This window comes from Tinamus guttatus, unplaced genomic scaffold (genome assembly GCF_059628265.1).
Source record: "Tinamus guttatus ecotype Peru unplaced genomic scaffold, ASM5962826v1 Tinamus_guttatus_pri_ptg000510l, whole genome shotgun sequence".
Taxonomy (NCBI): Eukaryota; Metazoa; Chordata; class Aves; order Tinamiformes; family Tinamidae; genus Tinamus; species Tinamus guttatus.
In genome coordinates, this window is record NW_028289044.1 from 1,138,091 (window position 1) to 1,165,740 (window position 27,650).

The 27,650-nt window shown below is 43.3% G+C and overlaps 1 protein-coding gene across 1 annotated transcript; it reads left to right on the plus strand.

Annotated features, from left to right (window-relative positions):
* The first annotated feature begins 3,897 nt into the window (after nucleotides 1-3,897).
* YWHAZ (tyrosine 3-monooxygenase/tryptophan 5-monooxygenase activation protein zeta) lies at nucleotides 3,898-27,650 on the plus strand. Its single transcript, XM_088533616.1, has 6 exons — nucleotides 3,898-4,012; nucleotides 6,021-6,324; nucleotides 19,275-19,398; nucleotides 23,189-23,352; nucleotides 23,442-23,537; nucleotides 26,593-27,650. Exons 2-6 carry the CDS (start codon nucleotides 6,031-6,033, stop codon nucleotides 26,650-26,652), a joined length of 738 nt encoding a protein of 245 aa, XP_088389742.1. The 5' UTR covers nucleotides 3,898-4,012; nucleotides 6,021-6,030; the 3' UTR covers nucleotides 26,653-27,650.

Sequence of the window (27,650 nt, forward strand, 5' to 3'; positions counted from 1 at the left end):
TCCTATATACAAAATAATCATGTAGCCTGAGCATCAGCATGGAAAGTACAGAACAAATTAACAACAGGTAAGATTCTGAGAAAGCAGCTTTCAGAAAAGTGGCTCCTGACAGCAGGATCCAAGACAACAGAGCTGCTAGTTCTTTTTTTCCCCCACAGACTATAGATTTGCAGAATCATCCCCTGCTCCCCAGAGGAATGCTCTTTGATGGGCTGCCTTTCCTCGTTTTCCCTTGCCCAGGAAGAAAACAGTCACTCAGAGCATCTCTGTTTTCTAACAGCTGCCTGGTTAGCCCAGAGAGAAAACAACGCTGTGCTTCCCAGTTCCCAATAGGATTTTCTGTCTTGTAAGACAGTTATTCCTACTGGCTTCCTGGACTGCTTTCCCTGGCCTCTGTAAGGGTAGCCTTGCCCCCAAAACCTCCTGTTGTCCTGTTTGCGAGTGGAGGACACTTCCTTGCCACCCACACACTTTTAATTGGATGTGGGGAGGCAGGGGAAGGAATAACTAAGTACCTACGGGAGAGCAGATGAGAGAGAAGAACGAACTAAACGCTGTGTTAGGAGGGGGAGTGAAAGATATCTGAGGTCATTTTCTTTCATTTCCTTCCACTTCTTCCTTTCGCAGAAAACGAAAATACAGTGAGAAGCAATGTACATAAATATACATATATATGCACTTTTATATGGAAATGTGTCTAGCTCTACAAATGAGTCTTTGCTTTTAGATGTTGACAAGTATGCCTGACAGCCTGAGATAGTGAAAGTGCAAGTCATCGAACAAAAAGCTGCGTGGAAAGCAGCAGAGAAAATGCATTTCAAGAGAAGGGAAACAGCTCAAAGCGTAGCTTTTCAAGAGACTAAATTCCCTGGTCAAAACTGCAATAAGCAAGACAAAACACAGCATTCCTCACTGGGGGAAAAGTGCAGGAAATGTAAGAATAGAAGGCAGCAGGCAAGTATCTGCTCAAGAGACAGCACATGCAAAGGTGAGTAATGTCTAATTCCTTGGATCTGTTTCAAATGGCAGCGTTCACGAATGCCAGAGAAGTGGAAATGGTGCTTGGCAAAAATAGCCTCCTTAAAGGAGAATGAGTGCTGCTTCTATTGACATATGGGGCTGTGAGCAAACAAAAACTCTGGCTAGTGGCAATTAGGGTTGTGGCAGGAGACATTCCATTCACTCCAAAACGGGAAAGAATGGAAAGAAGTGAACGGAAAGACTGATGTTTTTCTTCCACAAAAATATTAATGCTGCCTACAGTGTTATCAACAGCCTACTTCACTCAGTTTTCCCTTCTATTTCCAGAGATACCCAAATGCAATACTTACCTATGCATCCTCTACTGTTTGCTCCAATGTTGATTCTCTAGGTACTTTAAATAATTTTTCCTGCATCCATTCATTTTTCACCATGCTACCACAAAATATTCAAGTAGCACTCAAACTGTGTAGTCTATATTTGGGCTGATGCCATTTCGAAAAGACTTTTCTACAAAATAAAGGTTTAAAGCTTATGTTAAAAATGAACTCTGTAACATAACTTCAAGCAAGTTGCAGCAAATGCTGTGCCACGATACCATCTGTGTTCAAGTACAGCTCCCATCCTATTGCTTCCTAAAGTGGAAAATAATGATAAAAAATAAAAACAGATAAGATGAAGAATTGTGTACTGGAATACGTTATGAACCTGAGCCTTACGATGCTTTTTACAAAAATACCACATGCGAATGTGCGTAGCCATGCAAAGTTATCACTGTGGAAATAGAAAGGTTATATTCTTCATTCTGTATAAATTAAGCAATTTTCTCACCTGACAGCTGGTGCACTCAGGTGAGCTCTGCTCTACCTGCTACTGCCCATCGCTCTGAATACTTTGCTTTTTCCAGCTCTCTTCACAAGCATTTCAGAAGTATTTCACAGGAAAATGATGGAAATTCTAAAAATCCTGGGGCAAGTGGAAGGCACTAGAACTGAAGGGAAATAGAAAGAATATCCCACTGTTAAATCAATGTCTAAGATAACAGACATTTCTAGACAAGACTTACACAGAGAAAAACGTACATTATGACGAACCTCAACATACCTCCGAGGCCATGGCAAGGGTTATAACAGAACCATAAATGCTGCAGGTAAAATGGCACCACAGAAAATGTATCTGTTCTTTGCATGATACAATTTTGGAGTAAATTTTATTACAAAGACCACCTTGTCACAACGAACTTAAAGCTTTTTGATACTTAATCAAAGGACAGGATGGTTCCTTTGAAGATTTAGGGAAAAAAAATCCCCTACTTTTTTTTTTGGCGGGGGGTGATTTTATCACATTCAGAGGCCTACAGCCATTTCATCAGTCCAGGGAGAGACAAGGAGCGTGCCAAGAGGATACTCAGAAGTGCAGAGATGGAAAATACATAGAAAAAGACATGCGGGGGGCACAGCACAGAGGGCAGCAAGTTTACAGAACGCCTTGAGACTGTTTTCTCCCGTACCCCAATCAGCCAAGGGCAGGTTGCTCGTCAAGAACACAAATATATCCAGAGCTTCCCCTTTCTTTCCCAGAAGCAAGTACCTCTCTCTTCCTATGCTACTCCTGCATACTGTCCAACTGACAGATTTTTATGAGTCTGGCTGCATAAGTATGTGTCCACCCCATGTTTTGGCTATTTTGGCATGAGTTGTTTTTAATGAACAGTCAAGCAAGTATTGATCCTGAGTTGCTCCAAGAGCTGCTGCTGACCCTCTCCAGGTAATGCTCCCCAGCTGAGACACTGTAGCCAACCATGTAACCACCATTTAAGGCTTTATATCTTGCTTTAAAAAAGAATAAGGTGGCGTTCTCACAGGAATCACCTGCAAATACAAGAGCTTCAAATAAGTCCGTAAGAGGGGATCTCCCCCTCCCAGAGAAGATGTTCATATCCCATCACATTAGCACATGCGAGATACATCTCTGAGGGAAAATATCCCTATTCCCTCTTTTTTAACTGACTGTTATCAAACAGCAGATGCTTTCCCTGTCTTCCCCGAAGGCACATAAGCTGCACAGGATAAACCTCTGCATCCCGAAACGCTTCCCAGCTCCGGTTACTGCTGACACCCCACGTTGACACCCCGCTACCTCAGACGCTTCCAGGCAGACCCGGTGTCAGACCGAAGCCCGGCGCGGGGCCGCGCGCTTTGGACGATGCCAACACAGACCTTCACCACCCGCAGGGAACGCTTAAAGACCCCTGTGCTAACGGCATTCCCGGCAACCGTCGTTATTTTAACACGTTTCCCCCTCCTTTCCGCGCCGTCTCCTCCCGCGCACACGGCGCTGCCCAGAAGGGCCGTTCGGGTGCGGCGCCTGGGCACCCACGGACCCTCCCCGTGCCCGCACCGGGGCCGTCCCGGCCCCTCCGAGCGCCCTGCGGCACCGGGGCTGCCGGTTGAGGCTCCCGCCGCGCCCCCCGCTCCGCGGCGCGGGCTGCTGCGCGGCCCCCACGCACCGCCATCAAGGCAGCCCGAAACCGCCACCGTGCCGGAAACTCAGAGAAAAACAGGGTCGGGGAGGGAGGGGGAACTACAATTTTTTTCTTTATTATTTTTCACTCGGGAAACCGCGTGGCTAACGCGAGGGCCCCCACACGAGCCCCGGGCCCCCTGACGGGCCCGCGCGGCCCCCGCAGCCGCAGCGAGTGGGGAGCGGGGCGGGGGGAGCAGCGCGCGCGCCCGCGGAGGCGCCGCCGCCTCGGGGCGTGTCCCCCCCCCCCCCCCCGCGGGTCGCGCGCGCCGCCGCCCGCGGCCGTTGGCGGGGGCCGCCGCCCCGCGCGGGCCCGCGCCCGCGCCCTCGCCGTTGCCATGGCGCCGCTTGACGTCACGGGCGGCGCGCTGCCCGCGCGCTGCGGCGCCGTGATTGGCGGAGAGGCCGCGCGCGGCGCCGCGAGAGAGGCTGCAGCGCCGCGCGAGCCGCACAGTCCGCGCCGCCGCCCGCCCGACACACTCGCCGCGTCGCTCCCGCCGCGCAGCAGGTAACGGCGCCGCGGCCCCCCGCGCCGGGAGCCGAGGCGGCCGCCGGGCAGCGCGGAGCCTCCCCCCCCGCCCCAGCCACCACCGCCCACGGCGCCGGCCGCAGGGCGGCCCCCGCCGGGGCTGCGCGGGGAGGGAGCGGAGCGCGGCGGCGGCCGCCGCAGCCCCCCCCCCGCTGCCCAGTCGGTGGCGGCGGGGCGCAGGGTGAGGCCGCGGCCGCCCCTCCCGGCCGCGGGGGTGGGGGGTGGGGAAGAGCCGCCGGGGCGGCCGGCGGGGGAGGGGGCGGCAGGTGAGGGCGGCGGGGCGGCGTCCTGCCCGCGCGCGCGGCGGGGGCGCGGAGCGGGGCCGGGGGCCGCAGTGCGCGGGCGGCCGCGCTGGGTGTGGTCTCCGCCGGGAGCGCTGCCCGGCGCGGAAGCGCCGCAGCGGCCGCCGCCGCCTCCTTCCTTCCCCCCCCCCCCCCTTTTCCTATCGCGACACCGGGGCGGGAGGGGTCGCGGCGGCTCCCGCCGGGCCGCGGGCTTCCCCTCGGGCGGGCGCTGCCGGGGCGCGGGCGCCGCCTCCCCCTCGGCCGGCGCGGGGCGGCGCTCGGGCGCGCTCCCGCGAGCCGCCCGCCATGACAAAGGCGGCAGCGCGGAGCCTCCGCGCGGGCGGATGCGGCGGGAGGGGCGGGGGCGGGGCCGGGCCCGGCGCGCCCCCCCCCGCCGCCGCCCCTGCCCCTGCCCGCAGCTCCATTTTATGGTGTCACCCGGGGGCGCCGCCGCCGCCTCGGCCCTCCCCGCGCCCCGGGAACCGGCCGCGCCGGGCAGGATCCCGCCCGCCGCGCCCGAGGGAGCGGCGCTCCGGCCAGCGCGCGAGCCGCGTTCGCCCCCATCGCGCCGCGCGGTGAAAGAGCCGCGGCCAAAACCTCTCTTTAAAATGGCTCCTTAACCCGCTATTTATAGTGCGGTCAGGGCCTCGGTGCCTGCTCGCAAGTACTGTGGAGCAGCCGCGGCGTGTCTGAGCGCCGGCACCGGGGGAAGCAGCCGCTGAAACTTTCTCCTTTCAGGTGCCTAGGATGTTCTCCTAGCGCGCTCCGTGCTTAGACAGGAGCTACTGCAGGTGCTGCCCGCCGTAGCTTTGTGTAGAAGGTTAAGTTATAGGGAGGTTCTGTGATGTGTGAGGAGGTCAGTAGTTGTGATGTGTAGGAATAATAAAGCATACATGGCCGAAATTGGTTCCCATGTGAATAATGAAACCTTCAGGGGTGATGTATCTCAAAGCACGTTGTGAGGACCTGAAACGTGGCCGAGCTGAAAATGACCGAATGGGAGGTTGAGCAGTGAGGAGGCATTGGGCAGCTTGCATGTGCAGAAACAGGTATTGCCTCTGGGGTGAGGAGCGGTGCCTGGAGAGATGGCCCAGCCTGTCTGGGCGCAGGGGGTTCTCCCTGAAACGCCTGGGGTGTTTGTGGAGCTCTGACTTTGCGACGTGCAGCGCACGCGTTAATTTGCACGTCCCCGTGGCTGGTGTTCCTATGTATAAATGTAAGGTTCTGTTAAGGCACAGCGTTTTTGCATACTATTTGACTAGCCGTATTTTGTCTGTTTCTGTGGAAAAAAAGATAATTTGGGCTATTATCGTTGTCATTCTTGTTAAATTGGTCATTGGATGCAACTAATGCTGCACCTTGAATGTAGTCATATGAGAAAATGAGTGATGATGAAGGGCTGGAATGGTACATATGCTTGAGATAGAAATCATCTGCTTGGAGTTCTCCTTTGGATGCTTGGGTTTATAAATATCTAAAATAATGTTCCTTTAAAAGTTAACCTTTTTTTAGAAGAGTGACTTGAAGTGGCTTGAAGCCTTCAATCTATGAGCATTGAGTGTTTGTCTGCTTTGTATTCGAGATTTTGGTTGTATATTTTGCAGTTTCAAACTTCTTGGGAAATGGTTGCTCTGCATATGACATTAAAACATCTTTGTCCTTGATAAATGTCTGAATAATTCCTCCCTGTTTTTCCTCTTTAGAAAGATCAGCATGGATAAAAATGAGCTGGTGCAGAAGGCCAAACTGGCTGAGCAGGCTGAAAGATATGATGACATGGCAAGTTGCATGAAATCTGTGACTGAGCAAGGAGCCGAGCTGTCCAATGAAGAGAGGAATCTTCTCTCTGTTGCTTATAAAAATGTTGTAGGAGCCCGTAGGTCATCTTGGAGAGTCGTCTCAAGTATCGAACAAAAGACGGAAGGCGCTGAGAAAAAACAGCAGATGGCTCGAGAATACAGAGAGAAAATTGAGACTGAGCTGAGAGACATCTGCAATGATGTGCTGGTGAGAAATAATGAAACTGTTGATCCGTTTTTACTTAAAGTTACAGCGTAAATGGTGCTAGCCCTTTCAGATTATTTCTAGTCTTTCAGTAAATGTGCTCTCTTATGCCATTTCTGAAGGACAAGATTTAACAAATATCTGACTTTTCTCTCCCCAAAATAAATAACAATGCTTAAAAAATGTATTTTAATACTAGTGTGTTGAAAAATATGTTAAAACCGTATTGCATATAGAGGTAATTTTTATAAAAAGAAATTTATGACTGAACAAGATTGAAAAACTGAACAAAACTGGACCAGGTTTGGTTTTGAGGCCCCCCATCCTGCTCGCTCTCCTGGAATGTGCTGCTTGTGTCCTAGGTGGCTCTGATTTCTAGAATTTTAACATGCTCTATGGTTGTAAGAGGTGGTTCCTACTCTACGGAAACTGTGCCCCTCCCTGGGTAAGATGATGTAATGTGAGTTATGACTCAGCCATGCAGAAAACTGTCTGCAGGAAGAGGCAGTAGAAACGCTGTGATGCCCACTTAAATTTAGATTTTTTAGCAGCAAACTACAGTGGGGGCAGAGTTAGACATTGTGGAAGGCTTATATTTGTGTTAAAACGTGTATCTGGAAAATGGTGTTGGAGAAAATGGTTAGGAGACTTACAAAATCCTGACCTCTTCCCAGTGCTTAGTCCGGATTGTCAGGTTTTCCAGTTCCATATGCCAGTAGTGCTTTAGTGAGCACATTGCTAATGACGGATAGGCCTGCCACTAGCATGGGAGATGTTGCTGTTGGCAGTAAAATTTTGTGCTGCAAAAATGTAAACTGCAAACTCCGCTGCTGTGTTGTCCCACGTTAACAAGGGATCAAGTGCTACCTGGAAGTCTCTGAAGAGCATACGGTACGTGGAAGGTGTTAAGAAGCCAAGAATGTGGTTGAAGCCCTGATATCAAACTAAAATGAAGATCAGAGACTAGTAGAAGCTTGGTTTGCTGTGTATTATAGCTAAGTGAAATGGGTGGTGCTCATTTCTGGGAGACTGGTTCTCCAGGGGGGTGCAGGAGCATGGCTAGCCCTGAGTCTTGGTTTCCAGTTTAGGCTGGCTTCCATGGTTATCGTAGCACGTGCAGTTCTGTGTGTTTCGTCATCCCGTGTAAGGATATTTTACCAGCATGAAAGGTAGAGGAAAGAACTGATTTACTAATTCTTAGGTTTGAGTGGTCAGTCAGTTATATAGGCCATGGAAACAGGAATATAAACCTAGTTCTACTTTCGTGTTATTTATTTAATCAGTGGAAAGTTTTAGGTGGGGGTAGTGGGGACGCTTTCAGCTCAGTGTGATCTGAAGTTCTTTGTAGAACTAATTTGGGTTTAAGAAATAAATCAAACCATTGGTTTTAGAAGCTCTTTTTAATAGAACCTAGCAGAGTGTTTGCAATTATTTTTTTTTCTGGTGATGGAAACCAGACTGAGACAAAACTACCTCACTATTACTGTGCGTACTAAAAACAAAAATGACAACAGAAAATAGCTTTCAAATCTGGTAGAACAAGTGTGTATAAGGGGTGGGGAATTTTACCTTGGGATTTGCAATACAAAATGGGCTTGTATTTTTGGTTGTGTTTAATGAAAAATATATAAACTATTTGTATAAATTCTTGTTCTTCTACATGCTGTTACTTTTAAGTAGCTAATGACTTACTTTTAGTGTTGCCAGTCCAGTTTTTCTTAATAGGTTACCGTCCAGCTGAAGCAATGCCTTAGGCAGTAACTTGATAATAAAACTACTTTTCTAGACTTGGGTCTAAAAATAAAAATACTCAAAACTTCTGTTAGTTCCCTTGTGTTCAAGGGACAGGATTTAAAAAGGCTTTCAAATGGCATGCCCCAATTTGACTTTGATAATTATATTGCAAAAAATATATATTTTTAAATGTATTCTTGTTTCTTGACTGGAATGTCTTTTTCACATGCATTCTTTATTCACTTAGAAACTTGCATGACCATATCGCTTTATATGAAATCTACTTCCCTTTACCAGAGGAAAAAAAATGCATAATATATTTAGTTTTCTATGAGCAGAGATCTGGACAATGCTACTTGCAAAGGTAGAACTTCTTCTTTTGCCAGTAGATCGGATGTAATTTTTGAGTGTAGTCGGTAATTACGCTTATAGGACAGAGATGAAAACTAATACTCGCCAAGTCTCCAATAGTCTGATGTCATTGGCGGGGTCTGAAGCGTTGACAGGCATCCAAGCTCTTAGCCATGAGCCTTGTTGCTTGTAGTGCCAGGGCAACCAGCTACTTGGGTATCCTCTATGAAGAGTATGAATGTGTGAGAGCTGCTGTTGTGCCTTCAGCTGCCTGCTGGGCTCTTAAGTAATATTTAATACCCGCAGCGTTACATCACAGCCATGTGTGGAAGTGGCTGGTGTCCTAACTTCGGTGTTGAAGGGGCAAAAGCGTTAAGAGGATGTGTTTCTGAGAGCAGAATAGAGCCAAAGCTGCCTTCTCTGTAGCTTCTCGCTCTTTTCCCTCAGTTCTTGAAATCAACTTGCTAATGTTTAGGAAAAAAAAAAAAAAACAGTCCTTGTAACTTGCTGTATGTTGATTATACTAAACTGTTTCTGAATTCTGTTCCCTGTTCTTCCGCTAATTTCAGAGCAGTTGACAAACTACTACTTTCTTGCTTCATAACTGTTACATACTTTGTGATTAAAAATTTTGGCAGTTGTGTGCCAGGTCCAACCATTTAGATTTTCTCTCCATGCTAACCTTTCAGTAGTCAAAAGAAACATGTACGTTCTTGTCCTTTCATATATCTTTCCCCACGTACACTCATTTTGGAGCACCGACGTTGCTCTCAAGGCAGACAGGCTTTTCCTTCTGCTTCCTGCAGCCTCTACTATTGCACAAGGAGGAGAGCACCAGGGCCTCTGAACCAGCAGCAGGTCTCTCAGGTGTGCACCAAGCCCACGTATGTCACTGTGGCACACCCTGGTTTCTAGTACCGAAAACTACAAATAATAAAGCACCATGCATATTACAGGGTATTTGCAGTGTGTGTTAACTGCGAGGATCGGATTACCTAATTCCCCAAGAATAACATAGCAAAAAGTACAGTGCTGCACTCGAACATCTTAAATGTACGTGGGTAATATAGGAAATTTCCAGCCTCGGAAACAGGAAATTAAGCTTTTAAGTACTTTTCCTCATGTCATTGAGTGTGTTCTTCACATACAGCTTCACTTACTATAGTAGAAGGAGGACCTGCTTGAAATACCCCTAAAATGGTCTTTTTTTGTTGTTGCTTCCATAATAAAGGGTGATATTAATCTAACAGGTATGCATTTACTTCACAATGATTTTTGTAGCTGATGAGAAACAGATCTATAGTTAGTGGCTCACATTAAATCTGTAATAATATGATTTTTTTTGGCTCATGAAGATTCCGAAGTACAAAGAAGAAAGCAAAAAAAAAAAAAAAAAAAAAAAAAAGTCAACTTTGGCCAACTTCTAACATGCAAGCAGTAAGAAAGAGAAGTTTTCAGGAGCTCTAAACTACTAGTAGCTTTCAGGCAATCTGATACAAGTTAAATACAAACTAAGCATTTGAAATATGACTGGTGCCCTTCTGTTTTCTATGGATATAATTCCAGGTGGTTGCACTGTATTATGTAGTCTTGCATGTGTAGCCATGGTCCTTGTGTTTCCTCTAAAATGTACCATATATGATTACTTCCATGTTCTTCTCCCATGCCCAATATTCTGCGTGATCTGTCCTCCTGCCCTAAGCCTCCTTTCAGTGTCACAGCTTGCCTTGAGCCAGTCTCCTTGCTTGCAGTGTCCAGGCACTACTTTTTGCTCTCTTTAGAGCCTGTGGTTTCAGCTGTAGCCCCTATAGAGCAGAGTGCTTCCTGATGCCGTGGCTCTCCTTGGCATCCCGGAATTACATGGTGCATATAGGTGCCATGCAGCATTTTTCCCACTCCCTACCTGTCAGAAAAGTGAGGATAATGGTGCTGTTCAGGACCCTCTCAATAAGGTGAACTGTTTCCTTTGGCAGTGTGCTATTTCCTGCTGAGTTCATGCTCAAAAGCATACAACGGTACTTCTTGTATGCTTAGGCTTACTTTGCAATTTTTATGGATCTTTTACTTTATAGAAGTTGCAATTGTTGTGGAAAGAAAGTTAAATCTTAACCTGATGACTTGAGGTTTGTGGTTCTCTCATGCATGTTGTTTTTTGGGAGACTGGGGTAAAGTTTCATAACCTGTTATAGGGCTGCAGCTCTCTGAGGAGAGAGGAAAACATAGTTCCTTTTCAAATGCTTTTAAAGGGCTTCTTAAAGAGTATACTGCAGGTTTATGTCCTTGTTGCCTTCAGTTTCTCAGATTACTTTGGGACTTTTTTAATCACCTGCATATTTGGCAAAGCAGAATTGCCTTTTTTTTTTTGAGCCTGCCTCTGCAGTACATTGCTCTTCAAAGGAGGGTGGTTAATTTTTTGAAACCTAAGAGTTAGATGTCCAACACCTTTGTTACGAAAATCTCAATCCCTAATTTTTAAGCTGTTTTCATCAAATAATGTAATTTGAAAGTGGAATTATTTAGTTTAACTCTGCTCTAAGCAGGTCCAGTGAGGTAAAATTGCTCGCCCTCTTCTCCAGTCAAATTTTAAATATCATGAAGGATGGGATTCCACAATCTCCCTGTGCAGCCCGTGCTAATATATATGCCTAGTCTTACAGAAAAAGAAGTCCTTAGCAAGTGATCGGAACTTCCTGTGTTCCAGTTTCACTGCTCCTTCTCGTCCTTTCACTCAGATCTGCAAGGAGAGTTGGTTTGGTCTTCTCTAGGTAGCTGTAGGCAGCAGTAAGAGCTCAGTGTGACCCAGGCTGAACAGACTGAGCTCTCGCCCTCTCCTCCTAGCCCATGTCCTCTAGCCCTGGGCTTGTGCCTGTGGCATCTGCCAGGCTCCTGTCTGTGCCTTCACATCTGTCTTGTACCATTGAGCCTGGGTGTGGGTATAGGTATCCAGATTCCATGTCATGCTTTGTTAGACTTCATGTAAAGCACTAGCACATGGAAATGTGCTAGTGACATATGTGAAAGTATGTCTGTACCTTTGGCAGATATTTATGTGAATGTACTTCTGTATATTGCAGAGCAAAATGCTTACTGACTTCACACGATGGTTACAGGTTAAGCTTTTGATTAACTCTCCAAATCTATCTTTCTCAATCAGGCTTTAGCTGGTAGAAATTCTCAAATATATGGAAAGTAGGAGGCTGAGGAAATTTCCTTAAAACCTCCTGATTCAACTCTCAATCGTTTAATCACTTCCCTTGTTGTAACTACACCCCTTTGCAGTTTATCTTGCTGCAGTGGTGAAAAGGCTGCCTAGATCAGAATAATTTCAGGTATTTGCTAATAAATATAGTGCATTGAAAGTATTGAAAAGCTATTGAATAAAGAAAATTTAAGCAGTACTCATAGATCATTTCAAATATGAGGTAACCTATTAGATATCTATTATGGAGAATAAATGTGTTGATTTTTATTGATTCTACATTGTTAATTATTGTAAATACATGAAACTTTAGCTCTTGTTTGAAAGGATTTTAGGTTCAGCATATATGATATAAATAATTTATGGTAGTGGGACTTCATGAGCAAAAGTGAGGCAGCAGTCATTCATCTTGGCAAGAAATTCATCCGTAATGTTGATGGATGTTTTTAGTCTGCCCATCTATCACAGCATTGGCCAACATGCTCTGCATGAATGCAAACAGAAGCGTTTAGAATAGTTTGTGGAAGTTCTCACAGCTTTACGTGCGCACACACAGACATGCCTGTTTATCCTCTCATGTTTGTTGGATGCAGAGCAAATCTTTATTATAACTGGTTGCCTATTATTTTAAACTTACTTGACATTGGTGCTTCACAGTTGGCTTTGAAAAATAAGAACCACACGTAGTGCTCATGCTGTTGAGAGTCATCTGAGTTACCATTTGTTTTATTTGAAAGCAACCTGATGTTGAAGAACCTTATGCACTTGCCAGTGAGACTCAGTTTTAAGCAGTAAAGTTGATCAGTTTAGTCTCCTGGCTAAGACTGATACTGTTTGTGTGCCTTGCTGTTGAAGCAAGAGCTTCATGCTTTTATGTGTAGTATTTTGGAGTTAAGTGTGTTTATTTCACTGGTTTCTCAGCAGTGAAAACAGTGAGTGTTTCTCAACATATAAACGTTGCTGAGCTAAGATACCTGCTTTTGCTGTGCCGTAAGCAGTGGAAGTATGAAATCTGTACATCTGTGTAACCAGATGCTAAGCTATCTCTGGTTTTATCTAGAAATTTCTGTCTTGTTACCATGCTCTTGGCAGAAACACAGATTTGTGAAGCAGCTTCTCACAGTCTTGCCTTAGGCAGACGCAGCAGCTCCTAGCTGTGAACCTGGGAAGGCCGTGATCCCTTCAGACCACGGCTGACTACCATTTTGAAAGGCTGTGAAAAAGCCTGTACTATTAAAGTTAATCCTTTGCTTCTGGCAAACAGCCAGTACAGTGAGGAAAGAAAACCTGGAAGAACATCCTTAGAGTGTGGTTGTTTCTTGAACTTGTTTTTTATTGAAAGTCAGCTCTTGCACAGTTGCTTATATTTCTTGTAATCCGATATAGCAGTGCCTCCCTTTGCCAGGCAGTGATAAGAGATCTTTGCCTCTGCTGAGATGTACTGTAAATTCTTAAGTTTGTTTTTTTTTTTTTTTATCAAATTCAGAGTGGGTCAGATGAGGTAGAAGCAAGTTTTTTTTTTTTTTTTTTTTTTTTTTTTTTTTTTTTTTTTTCCCCTCTCCCTTTCCTGGATGTTAATGACCTTTGAATATGATTACACAGCTACCAAAAAGTACTTAACAGGAATCTGAGATTCCCCTAGTGCAGAGCAGACTTACCTTGCTAAAATAGCATTTTTCAGCAGGTTTCAGATCTTCTCAGAGCTCAAATTGTTGAGGATAAATAGTTCCTACTTTTGTTTCTTTAAGTGAAAAGTGCTACAGCATGTTCGTAGGGGACTTTGTTATTTCTTCAGAGACCAAAACTATAGAACTTAAAGATAACTAGAACATGGCTTCTGGTTTATACAATAAGATTACTTAAAACTACCTTTCTAGAAAGAAATCCCATCCGACTAAATTAGTTTGTTTTATATTATCCCACAAACTTCTCATAGATGTTCTATTTCTTCACAAAATAGTGATCTTTGGCATTTGGTACTATTTTATTTTGTCAGAAATCTACAGTGATTCTATATTCAAGAAATCCCTACGAGGTAATGCTAGCAAAATAGAGCAGTGTGGCAGCTTGGGTTTGTTTTTCAGTGAAGTAGAGATTGTGTTTAGTTTACTGTTGCTTAAAACACACAACAGAAGAAATACTTTTCTCCCATGTTTTTCTCCTTCTGTCCACATGTGATTCTGCTTTTGTCACGCACACTGAAACACTTAGTTACTCTTTATTAATTGCTGTGATTTTTTTTTATTGTTGTTTTGTTTGTTTGTTTGTTTTTACACCAGGTAAAATTTCCTGCCATTTTTTGTTGGTAGCAGGGGATTCTGCAGCCTTCCCAGCCCTTTCTCAGGCTTCTGCTGATGGGAGGAAAGAGTAACTGGTGCTGCGAACACGCAGCGGGTGGTTTTCTGGGCTCGTCTCCTGCCTTGGCAGCTGTTCTACCAGAGACATCACTGGTGCTGCAGCAGCCACTAGTAGTTAACAGATTTTATGTACTTCTGTTTCAGCAGGGAAATGGGTAGATAGGATTTTTTTTTTGCTAGTTTTAAACAAGAGGCTTTGCCCTTGGCCAGAGTGGAGGGCAGTCAGCAGAACACTCCTTCCCCCTGCCACCCCATCATGATATTGGGCTGCAGAGCCCCGATACTGAGGTAAAACTGTAGCAATCAACTGCATCCAAATATCCGTCCCAAAGAAGTTTGACATTGTCTAAAAATATTCCCCTTAAATACAAATATTTGTCATTTTCTCCAAGTGATTGAGGTAGCCCGTGAAAACATTTCTCTTGGCAGCAAGTGCTTGTTAAACCCTTTGTAGTGCATTTGCAAATCTGTGCGGTGTAGCTAGTCAATGTATCATTTTATAGTCCGTAACTCCTCTAATGCTGTTGCTGAGGCAGGAGGACACACATGGAAGAACAAACACCAGCTTTTGTAGGAATGGTGGGTCTCTGAACTTGTCCAGTGCAGTTGGCCTGTTTTGAGTAACTCGGAGGTCACCAGAAGAGAATTCTGTAAAGGAGCAGTTGAGCAGAGGGGTGTTACAGTCACCACACGAGTTGTTTGGTTCCACTTGAAACTAAGTACATGTAGTTCTCCCTGCATTGTGTGTCACAAGATTAAGATCTGGATCAAGATTTTGAATGTCTACCTAAGTACACCTGATACTTTGCATCTGTAGTTCTTTAAAATGCTTGTGCTCAGCTGTGCTACTTGATGGAAAATATTAAGGGAGCAGAGGGGAACAGGGGAGTCTCGGGCAAGTTTTGTGCCTCTCGCTGTGGATGTGCAGTTGTTAACCCTGGGAGCATTTCAGTACAAGGAGTAGCTTGATCCTCTGCTGGATTGTAACTGCTAAATGTATCTTGATATATCTGAAAAGCTGTATCGTAAGATTTGATGGACTTCCCCTGATTGCAGTGTTTCATCTCTTCTTCTACCATAGTGTTGCAGATGCACATTCTTGCTCTTAGTATCACTCATGTCTGGCTCATTTTTCTCTCCTTCTTCACTTGCCCTCTTCCTTTGTAAACAGCATTTAGGGACCTGGATGGTGTAAAAGCACAACAGGGACTCTTGATTATGAATTGGTATTAAAATTACTCAAATGATCTGAAACTATCTGTTTTTTGAACCAAAATGCAGGCTTTAGTACTAGTGGTTTTTCTAAAGTAAAATCCAATAAGGAAAGGTCTTCCCAGCTTGTCAAGTATCTGCAACCTCTTTGCCATGGTATTTTGTGGGTATTAAAAGCTTATATTGATTGAAGGGGAGTCTGGACAAGCATGTGGATGAGGAACCTGAAGTTTACTAAATTCAAAGAAAACACTGGTGGTTCAGGAAATCCCTAAGCGTCAGAGGATGGAGGTTATAGGAAGAGTGATAGGTTGTTGCTTTCTTGTTGTTTTCCTGTAATGGCCCCTTCTGGGTGCTGTTGCAGGTGGGATAGGAGGTAGAACAGACCTGTTGGCCAGTGCCAGCTACTTTTATGCTCTTGTGATGTCTTAATGGAAGACAGCGGAGCACTTCTGATATTGTGAAAATGTTAGACCATTCTCAGTTAATTCGCGAAGTAAAAGAAATAGGTTTTCAGGCTGAATTTAAAGTGTTCTTTCATGTCTTATGCGTCCTTGTGCTGTGTAATGCACAAGGCCACTCATTTACAACTGCATTGGTTGTATTTCTTATGACTTGCTTATTGGGAAGAGAATACCTAAACTGAGCTGTTGGTGCAATCCTCAAGTGCCTTGGTAATTCTGTAAAATCTCCAAGTAGTAATGTGTGCTTTAGTCAGGATAAATATACATAAGACTAAATGGAATAAGGCAAAATGAGGCATTAACATTAATGTGTTTGTGTAAATTTGGGCATGGTCATCCGGCCCATACAAGTCTCTTGCCAAAGTTGTATGCAAATACTTTTATAGGAAGGGTAATTTTAGGCCTCAAGTGTCAGGAAAAGACTATTCAAGTCTTTACGGGTTGACTTCCTGTCTTCAACTGAAGTTCTGACCACAACCTGACAAACTGAAGTATGTGCAACTTGTAGTAAGAAACAGGATTTTTTTTAATAGTACTTTTTTTTCTTTCCTTTTTCTTTACACTAAATTTTACATTTCTCTACTTTTCAAGCTGTATCTGATTAACTTTTATCTTAAAGGCTTTATCTCGCAGAACTGTAGGAACAGGGCCTTTCATCAAAGTAATAGGCTGTGTAGTGCTTACAAAACAACTTAAACATCATGCTTAGGCTTACTTAAATGTTGCCAGCTGTGGCCCGTGTGCTCTTCTGGCTTTTGAACAGTGAAAGAACAGGTCTAAAATCAAGGACAAAGTGAATCTTCTGTTCAAGGTTTAATATAAACCAGGATTGAAGTTCACTGGTAGAATAATAAAAGTTTGTGCTGATGCAGTCCCTGTTGCAGCTTTGGAGACAAAGACGGCTTCTCTATGGTGGACTTCCTGGGGGTGGGGGAATGTACCACGTCCGTGGCACTGCTCCTGTCTGGTATGTGTGAGCACAGCCAGCAGCTGTGAACATCCAGGGAAAATCTTTTCCAGGAAGCAAGTTGGAAGCTCTGAAAATTACAGCAGAGGAGTTGGGGGCAGGGGGAAAGAGGGTGCCTTTGGGGGCTTCTGTTTCACTTTTGTTTTTATTTTTTTCCTCCAGATTCAAGCACTGTAACTAACTGCCCCTGAAGTCACAGTCAATGCGTGTTAATATGTGAGATGTGGATGAGAATTTGGTATGAGAGCAGGAATGCCACGAATGAGCACGAGAGCTTAGCTACATACCATGTGCTTTATGCTGAATGGCCTTGTCTTGGTAGGGGCTGGATGTGTTGCAGTGATGGGCTTCACCTAAAGACTTAACTGCAGATCAGTGTTTTGGTCTGGCACTAGGCTAGTTGTTAGCTGAGGTGACCCATGTTGTGATTAGCTCTGTATTTGTCAAAATGGTCCCATCAACTGCTAAGAGAGAGAGAATGTAGCTGTGTATGGGGCGTATTGTTAAAGTAGTTCTTGCCATCTGTGGGAGCTTTGTTTTAGATGAACTAAACAGAACATGCATCAATGGATTTTTTAAATACTTTGTAGCACCTCCTTGTAAAGCATGTGGAAAAAGTGCATCCTCCAGAAAAGCTTTACATTAGTTTTTTTTTTTTTTAGAAAAAAAAAGAAACTACTCTCCAGGATTCTTCAGAAGTGGGTGGGATTTAAGCATCAAACAAAATATCATGTGGCTTCCACGTTTCACTTTTATGTTGTCTTTTTGTAGCTAGAATCTAAAAGGTCAGTCATTTTAATGGTTTCAGATTTGTATGACTTTTGCAGGCACACCACCTACACGCAGACTGTTGCTTTCACAGAAAGTCTCTAAAACAAATTAGTATCCTCTGAATTTATCCAAACTAACTCCTAAGGAGTGTTTAGAGCTTCATGCCCTAAAGCAAGGGAAATCCTGAAATAAAAAGACCAGGTCTGGTGGGAGAAGCTGTCTATATGCACAGTAGATACTATTAGAGAAAAAGATAGGAGAAAGATCTTCTAGTTATTTTGTATACTAGCTTTTAGATTTTAATCTGATATGTAAAATCTTTTTAGAATTTTAATGCTTTCATTTTTTCTTGTTGTTATTCTTAATGTTTACTGGCCTGCAGTGTATATGTTATAGATAAAAATCTCCCGAAGATACGTGGCTGACCCCAGTCCCCAGAGGGTTTGGGTAGAAGAGGCTGCTTTGCTTGAGAAAGATGAGCAGTCCAGGGCTCCGGGTGTCAGGGTTTCCCATAGGCCGTATCCGTTTCAGCTGAGAAACCCTCCCTTCCCACCTCCCTATCCCAATATGAGATTCACCTGCTGTCTGTGTTGTTACTTCCCTGCTAGAATATATCGAATTAATGAGATTTTTATGATTATTAGACATTCTTAAATGATGTCTGCTATTGCAAATTACCCATTCAATCCTGCTGTTCGCAAACCTCAAACCTCAGTTTGACTTAGGTCTGAAAGTTTGGTTGGTGCTGTGCTAGTGAGTAAAACTCTGCTTCTCAGTCAGACCCCTCTCTGTACAGATGATTAATTTGTGTCTCTAGAATCGTTGAAAATATTTTGGTCTGGTCAGTTAACAGGGAGGGCCCAGGGGAGGGCTATCCCTGCCTGGTGCGGAAGGTTACACCTGGCTTGGCTGCCCTCCTGCAGGGAAGAACTCCTGCACAACCTTTATCCGTAGTAGCTGGGAGCCTTCATTGTCACTTGGCACTGCTGAAAAAAGTCCTGGCTGTGAATGTGGGTGAGATTCACCCGTGGGTGAATGTGGGTCTCTAATGGTGAGAACGGAGCGTGTCCGTGGCTGGGGGGACGCAACGCGCGTAGCTGACAGGCTGCAGCAGCACCGGGGCCTCTCCTCGCAGAGCAGCTGCCCTTCCAAGGGTGCCCTGCACGTGAGGCAGCCCCTTTGGCTCCCTCCATAACAATTCTTGTGCTGCCCACGTGCTTGTGCGGCGCCGTCGCCAAAGGAGTTTTGCTGCTCTCGTTAAGATACGAAGCACAGACCCAAAGGCTTCTAGATGTCTTCTTGCGTAAATATAGAATGCTAACTCCCATATATTGAAAATGTGTGCTAAAGATGACTGGCTAAATATCTTCCACTGCATTAAAAGTAAATAAAGAAAATCCATCAATAGTTTTAAATTAATTGGAGCATAAGCTTAGCAAAACCTTGTCTGAGTTGTTTCTGTCAGCCCAGCTTTGTTGCCCTGTCTCTTGAGAGAACTGCCATAATGGGCCACTTCACTGTGGCAGGTTCCACACAAGTTTGAGTCATCTAAGCTAAATATTCATGATTTATGCAAAGGAATTAGCCATACAGAAAACATATTGTTTACTTTTGTATCTTCTGTATGTTACAAACATAATTTTGTTCGACTTCATGTACTTGTCATGGAATTGCAGCGTGGAACATTCTCACTTGTACCTAGAACTGTGAACTAGAGCAAATTCTCCTTAGGTGCATGACCTATGTAGGATATTTGGGGGGGAAAAAAAAAAAGGTGGGTAGGACACACACAAAGCTTTCCTGATTTTGAAATAGATTGAATCAATAGTTCAGTTATATTACAGCAAACCGTAAAAATGTGTTTGTTCAAAACACTATGTTCTTTGTTTCCGTTTTAGTCTCTGTTGGAAAAGTTCTTGATCCCTAATGCTTCGCAAGCAGAAAGTAAAGTTTTCTATTTGAAAATGAAAGGAGACTACTACCGTTACTTGGCTGAGGTTGCTGCTGGAGATGACAAGAAAGGTATTGTATGTCAACTTGTTGCTAAGATTTGTCAAATTAGATTGCTTTCAGTGGGACAGTGATGCTTCTTGAATGTTGGAATACTTCTGATTTTTATGTAAATTTCTTTACTAATAAGCTTTCCTTTTTCTACAGGGAAATCATAAGTCAAAGGCTTTCAAATTAGTTACTAAAATCCAAAGTACCCTGCGGTGTGAAGCAGAAAACAGGTGTTTAGGCACAACATTTTGAAGTCAGCTCTGATGCATATTTGCATCTGCCATTGAAAGTGTGGGTTAGGCATCTTCCCCCTGACCAAGTATCATTTTTACTCTTTTTTTAGAGGCCGGTGTCTGTAGCTTTTTTTAAACTGTTTTTTTAGTTGTTGTTTTTGTTCTTGCCAATTCTGCCGCATTTCTACAGCATGCAAAGCAGTCCCCATAGATCCATTGAGCAAGGAGATTAGAATCCACCTGGAGTGGTAGACTTTTACCTTACTCTGAGGAAAACTGCCTTCCAAAGCTATGTCTAGTTTAATCTCCAAATGTTTTTTTTTTTTTTTTTTTTTTTTTTTGCCTAATGTTTAAGTCTTCACTTGAGCTGCTTGTCCTAGCTGTAGGTAAGTTGGCTTCACCTGAATTTCAGTAGAAAAGTTAAAATAAGGTACTTAATATTTACGGTTCAGGGATACAAACTATTCCTAATTATATATAATGTGGCTTAACTCCTGTAGACACCTAAAACACATGTTGACTCCTCCTTTTTTTAACCTATATTATATTTAGTATAGTTTCTTGTGAATAGTGCTAAACTGTTTCCTGAGGCTGCTTTAGAACTGGGAACAGCTTAGCAGCTTCAGTGCAGAGCCCTGCCTGATAAACTCTGCCAGCCAGCCCTGAGCTGCTTTCTCACAGAAACAGATTAAATACCCTGCAGAAACCTGCAACTGTCTGGGATTGTGGGGACTGAATGTATAAACTTGAATCCCCCAGGGATTATTGGAGAGCCACTAAGCTGCACAGCTGATGTTTGGTGCAATTTTGCTCTGTCGTGGAGCTTGTTCAATTCCGTGTAGTGTAGTATGAACGTGTGGCGCCCTGTGGTTCAATGCTCTTTTCAAAGATACCTTCACAGAAATCAGGTTGAGTTTGGTGAAGTCCATGTGTATATAGCTGAAATGTCCTGTTGAATTTTGGATAATTTCCAGAGGCTGAGGAGGTGAAGCCTTGTGGTTGGTGGCACATCCAGTTACAACCACATTACCTAGGATGCCAGGTCAGAGTTGCCTGAAGTTACTCGCTCTTAGGGACATGGGGTTTGCCCTCTGCTTGCAGCCTGAACACTCGCCTCTTCTTGCTGGCTGTAGAATCACATACGTGCGTGATACTTCACAACTATTTTTATATAAAAGCTAATTTTCCTTTTGGTGATCTCTAATTCACAAACCTGCAAGGTACAATACTTAAAAGTCCCAAAGTTTATTTTTTCTGTCCAAGACTAAGCTGCAGGATCTAAAATTAGACTGTGCAAGTGTTATTTAGACTTGTTATAAAATAAATTATTATTCAACCATTTTTTTATTCATCCCCAGTTTTTATTCAGTCTCGTAGCTAAGCATTTTTTCTTCCAAGTTTTCACTCTTCAGGTGAAGAAAACCTTTTGAAAACCTGTCTAGATTACTGCAAGAAATTCTAAGCTCAGGAGCCCTAGCAAGTGTTTAACCTGGCAGGTTCTTCCTTCATACGGTCTGTGACAGCTGACCTTGGAGCAGAGCACTAGATGAGTGTGGCGTAGGGAATAGCAGCCCTTCAGCTGGACAGAGCTCTATTGGTCTTCTCCAGTAGGTACCAGCAGCAGGGTGAAGCTTCCCACTCTGGGGTCTGGATTTTTATCTTAATAAAACTGTTTGCTTATTGTATCAAACGGGGTTGGAGGTCTATTGTGGAAAGATCCAATGTTGCTATTTTTAGTCTGGGACTTTAGAATTATATAACTCTTTATAAGAGTCTAAGGTTAGTAATTTTGCAAATTTTTTGTACAGGATGATTTCGAAATTAATAAATGTATCGAATTTTGCATCACATGCACTAATTTCCTTGTATTGGCACTCAGTGGGTAACTGTAATTTCTCAGATAAGGAGGAATATGCCCTTTTTTTAAAAAAAAAAAAAAAAAAAAAAAAAAGTAATTTGTTTTAGAAAATGCTGAGCTTCGTTCCTAGCAGCTATTTATTTTTCATGCTGTTTTAGCATTCATAAATGGCAGCCTTTTCTAAGACATGCTATACTAGCAATGTTGAAGAGTGGAACACTTCTCACTCCTAAAATCAACTTCCAGTAAAACCAGCCCTTCTCAACTGTAATGTATCAATTTCTGGCAACCTTCAAGGCAACTTCCCCTCCGCCGCCAACATGACGTTATTACTTTTATTATTGAGAAGCGGTGTAAGCCTGTAGCAAAATGAATTCAGACTTCAGGGTTTGAAGTCAGTTGGTAAGTTGCATGTAAGATGAAACAGGAATAGTAAAGAAAAACAGAGTAATTAATATTTGGCCAGTAAATGAATGTTGTCCTCTTTCATGCTTTCAGGACAATATGATGCTATAGTTTCTATGCATGTTTAAGAGAGAAGGCATCCAGAATATTGGTATTCAGAGTTGGTTTTTGTTTTTAACTTTGAATGCTTCCTACTTCACCACTAACATATTTTCGAGTCCTTAACCTAAAGGTTTCTTTCTGCAGTGTTTTTGAATGCCTACAATTGGCCGCTGTGGCTGCAGCCATACGGGCAGCATTTTCAGCCCGATGCAGCAATGTTGCAATTTGAATCCTTTCTGCCTCTGAATCGAGCGATTCCCTCCCTCCTCCCGCGCTGCCGCTCGCAGCGTTTGGGAGCGCAGGGACAAGGGGCCCTTTGTTCAGTGTCTGGCGCTTCCTTCGCTCCCGCTCGCAGGGGCAGGGCCCAGCACAGCCCTGAGTTAGACTCTGATCTCTGGCATAGGCTGCTCCTAAGCTCAAGTTCATTCCGTGAGAATGGAATCTGTTGTGCTCTTAGGATGAGCTATATAGGTGTGTTATCTTTATTTGTTTTTTATGGCGGTGTTTTTAACTTCTATAACCAACTCACAGAACCGCAAAAAGATGAATTTCTAAAAAAGACTAACAGCTAATTGCTCGTACTTACTTCAAAGCATATGAGTGCTAGAACTTTTAAATTAGGTAAAAATGCTTTCCGTAGCTATACTGGAAATGGAGCTGTATAGAAAGCCTTTAAAAAGTGTGTATTTAATTCAAATTGAGGGATGCTACGTATTATCTTTGCCAAGATGTCTGAATTCATATAGAATCAGGCCTGTTTAACAGGCAAAGGTCGTTAGTGTTTCTATGATTAAAACACACATCTCAAATACTTTGCAGGGCTTAAAGACATTGAAATTGTGAGGAAACCTGTGTAGTTAATATATATATATATATATATGTATATATTTACATTCTGATCTGAATTGTGTGGGGCTTTTATCTTAAGTATTACAAAAGTGTTGTAGACGCTTGATTGTAAATACAAGTAGTCACAGTGTAGCAGGGAAACAGTCAAACGTATGATTTGATCTGCGAAACTCCATTTTTAGCCATTTAAGAATTAATTCAGTAAAATCTTTACAGAATAGTGACATATTGAGTAATGTGCTCGTTCACAAGTGTTCACTCTTGGCATCCTTCTGTCACACCAGCATGAATGTAGTCCTGCTTGTATGTCTGAATACATATCTGAATTACTTGTGGTTTTTGTGTGTGTTTCTTTGCCCTAAAGGGATAGTGGAGCAATCACAACAGGCATATCAAGAAGCTTTTGAAATCAGTAAAAAGGAGATGCAGCCAACACATCCTATCAGATTAGGTCTGGCTCTAAACTTCTCCGTGTTTTATTATGAGATTCTCAATTCCCCGGAGAAAGCCTGTTCTCTTGCAAAAACGGTAAGTCTGAGGAGGAAAAAAAAACAGTTAAATTACTTGCATAACCTCTAGATTCATGGCCAATAAAGTTGTTTGTTTCTTAACTCTAGGCTTTTGATGAAGCAATTGCTGAGCTTGATACATTAAGTGAAGAGTCATACAAAGACAGCACACTAATAATGCAGTTACTGAGAGACAACTTGACAGTGAGTATCATTAAAATCTGCATGTTGTCGATAGCAGGACTGTTCTTTATGGAACAGACACTTGTCTTATTCACTGTTAACCCTTAAATTGTCTGCCATTTACTTACAGATGAGTTTACAATGCACTATTTCTGAAATGCCTCTTTTTTCACACCTAACCTTTTGCTTTTACAGGCCAGTTGTTATAAGCATTTTTTTGACAGTAGTCAAAACCTTATATTATTTAGTATTTTTTTCTTTTTAATTCAAGGAATTTAGCCTGTTTAGAAACAGGAAGTGAAATAATTTGAACTGTGGCTAGCAAAGCTATTCTCTTTTTAATAGGACAGCTGTGGAGCATACAGTTAACATTTACCCCTTAAAGTTATTCTGTCAAATTTCACATAGCTTGCTCTGTTTGCCTGCCCTACCTGGAGAAAAAAAAAAAAAAAGGCAAATCCTTTTGGAGATCTGTTCAGTTGCTTGGACTTATTTTTGTTTTTTAATTTTGAACTGAAATTTGAATCAGTGTTATCCAGCATATTTCCAAGGCAGTTGCACAACAGGCTCTTAATTCCTTTTTACTCGGGCTCATAGCCATCCCCAGTGTAAATTAAGGACCAAGACTGTGTCACTTGATCAGTGTAACCAAAAATTAAATCCTGTGTGTGGTTTTTTAACCTACTTTGAACTTTAAAGCTGGCAGAGATAAACATCTAAAGCAACTGGAGCAGCAAGTACAAGCAAACTAAACTTAGCCATGTGTAAGCTCAGTCTCCTGCGGGGAGGGAAAAGTGTAAGCAAGAACAGCAAAACGAGCAGCACCGAGGTGGTGCACAAGCGCACGGCTCGGTCGCGCGCTCTCCGCGCGCCGTCTGCGCTGCCCGTCACACCCGAGGTCAGGCTGTACCCGGCACAACAGCCGCGCCGCGGGAACACCTGCCAGCGCGGTGGGGAGCACCCTGCGCTCTCCTCTGGCTGATAATGCTCTGTTTGCCTGTTCCTTGGAATATTTGCTACTCCAACGGCAGCCTAGTGCTGTTGAAAAAGCTACTTGCTGTAGGCGGAGCCATTGCTTACAAAACAGACGAGAAATTTCTCAAATTTCTCAACCTCCGAAGCGGAGATGCAGGATAAGCTTTTGCTGCCAGTGTCTGCGTGTGCTGTCCCCATGAGGGAGATTGCTCAAGAGCTGGCCTCGGAATGAGAGATGCGTTGAAGTAGATGCAGAGGAGAAGTCTACTCTGCTCTCTGTAATAATGTTCAGCTTGTTGTAGCAGCTGGAAATTGCTGCATACAAGGGCGAAAGGCAGTGTAAGGTACCATAAGAAAAGAACTACTGTAGTTGGCCTGGTAGTTAAAAATGAGTGTTCCATTATAAAGGATAAATCTGTAGATAGCTGCAAGATTGCATTTTCTTGAGTAGAAGGATACACTTATCCCTTCAGTGTTTCATATGCACTGTGCCAGCCCAGTCCTGCTCTTGCATTGATCCCTGGTTTTCTTCAACTTGAGGCAAAAAATAACTTTCATCGGTAGCAGATATATCCAGGACAGCAAGGAATCTCATAAACTGAAAAAGAGCTATTTTTCTGTAGTCATGCAAGCGTATTACAACCTTTTTGAGGTTTTTTGTGTGCTGATCAGTTTCATGCATGGCAGTGTGCTCAGTTGGTGATCCTTCCTGCCTTCTTTGAGTTTTCTATGGCTCAGGAGGAGCCTCTGATCATTCCCCCTGGGATTTGAAGGTCCTCTCCATCTTCAGAGCAATATTTAACAAATGAGGTAAAAACTTATTCTACCAGGATTGCTAGTTACTCCTCCTCTTTTCTGTTTGTGTTGAGAACAGGATTTTCCAACAGGTTATTTGAACTGTCCTCTCCTGGTATCCTCCTTTTACATCAATAAGACTTTATTGAATAAAAGCCTGTTCACATCTGCAGATACTCTGTAGCCGAAGGTTTAGGAGCAGAGCATTTTCTGTTATTTTTCTACCTGTTCCTTTCACAAAATAAAATATTCTTATAACTATTCCTGATCAATGCATGGAGTAGCACTGCAATTCGGGATAGAGAATTTGAACTCAGTGTGGATACTAGAAAAGAACTAGTATAGTGATGTTTACTGGAAACTAACCTGCAGCCTAGCATCTTCAGCAAGGAACCTTCAGTGCGGGTATGTCCAAAGGCAGAACAAAGCTGCAAGTTACTCTACTGGCCTGGAAGGTGAAGTGTTTCTGATACTGGATTGTTTAGCATCTTATGAGGTCTTACTGATGTAAAGAATACACCATGGACATAGTGCACCGTAGTTGGAACTGCTGTTTCTCCAGAGAGTAAGAGCTATTAGAAAATATATTGGACTGGTAGCATGGTAGTAGTCTGGAAGCCACCAGTGCTGAAAAACACTTGCTTTGCAAAACAACACACTTTTTTTTTTTTTTTTTTTGGTAAATGAAGCTTAGTTGTACTTAATCTTGATATATGGCTCCTTTAGTGTGATTCTGTGGAGCTAAGAGCTGGGTTTTGTCCATGCTTTGTTTTCAGGCTGTAGAAGTAGAGGAAGCAGAACTTGCTAGTGTCTTTGCTGCAGGACAGTGGGCGTTCACTTTAATGATAGAGGCTGAGAAAGACATTTGACTGAAGATTATCTTTTGTAAAGACACATAAAATTGTGATCGAGGAGAATGACCAACCCCCAGGAAACCAAGTATTGTTGGTTCCCGATTCCCTTGGGCCTGTGTTGTAGGTCTGATTCTTGCTTCTAACCATAGCTTGGTAAGCCTCCTGGCTGTGACACTCTGGTTTTGGCAGTTCATGAACTTCCTCATTAAATGCAACGTGAAGCAGGGTCACCTGCAACTGGATTTCTGTTTGGTCTCATGTAGGTGGTACAGCCATGTGCTTTCTCTGCCTTCCTGCAAAGAAAAATAAATTAATGGTCATGTTTTTTTCATAATACTTAGTAGGAGTTTTCAAAGACGCATTGGAAAGCCTAGTCCTTAAATGATAATTCATTATTAATTATAAGTTATAATATTAGCACCTTAGACTTTACTCTTTTCTTTCCCAAACAGTTGTGGACGTCGGATACCCAAGGAGATGAAGCTGAAGCAGGAGAAGGAGGGGAGAATTAACCAGCCTTCCAACTTCCATCTGCCTCATTCTGAAATCACACAGTAGACCATTTGTCATCCATGCTGTCCCACAAATAGTTTTTGTTTACGATTTGACAGGTTTATGTTACTTCTATTTGGATTTCTATATTTCCCATGTGGTTTTGTTTAATATTAGGGGAATAGAGCCAGTTAACATTTGGGGAATTTATCTGTTTTCATCCGAGGTGGCCAATATAGGGTTGTGACATTTTTATACAAGTTTTACATGCTTGGCATAGTACTTTTGGTACATTGTGGCTTCCCACAAAGGCCAGTGTTAAAACAGCTTTCGGTGTCAAGCAAAGACGACTGCTTGCGTATTGGTCTGTCACGGTGGAAAAAAAAGGGATACTCAGTTGCAGCCACGGGTGTAGTTAGCGCCGAGCACTCGGGCTGGAGCACACGAGGCTGTGGGGAAGCTGGTGGCCCATTGGCAGCGTGTGCCCAGCAGCCAGGTGACATCTGTGGAAATCACCCCCAGGGCTGCAGCTTTGGCTGCAGCTGAAGTGCTCCTTACGACAGCCTGATAACCCAGTCAGCTTTCTCTAGAGAAGGACAGAAACGGTTCACATTCCATTATTTGTAAAGTTACCTGCTGTTGCTTTCATTATTTTTGCTACACATTTTATTTGTATTTAAATGGTTTAAGCAACCTAAGAACAAATGTACAAGTAAAGATGCAGTAAAAAATGAATTGCTTGATATCCATAATGACACTGTATATCGAGCACAGCAGTAAAACAAAAACCCATATATTTAACTTTTTTAGGTTTTTTGCTTTTGTGATTTTTTTTTTGATACTTGCCTAACATGCATGTGCTGTAAAAATAGTTAACAGGGAAATAACTTGAGATGATGGCTAGCTTTGTTTAATGTCTTACGAAATTTTCATGAACAATCCAAGCATAACTGTTCAGAACATGTGTATTAAGTTGATGTAAGTGGAATAAAAGTTTTATGAATGGACTTTTCAACTA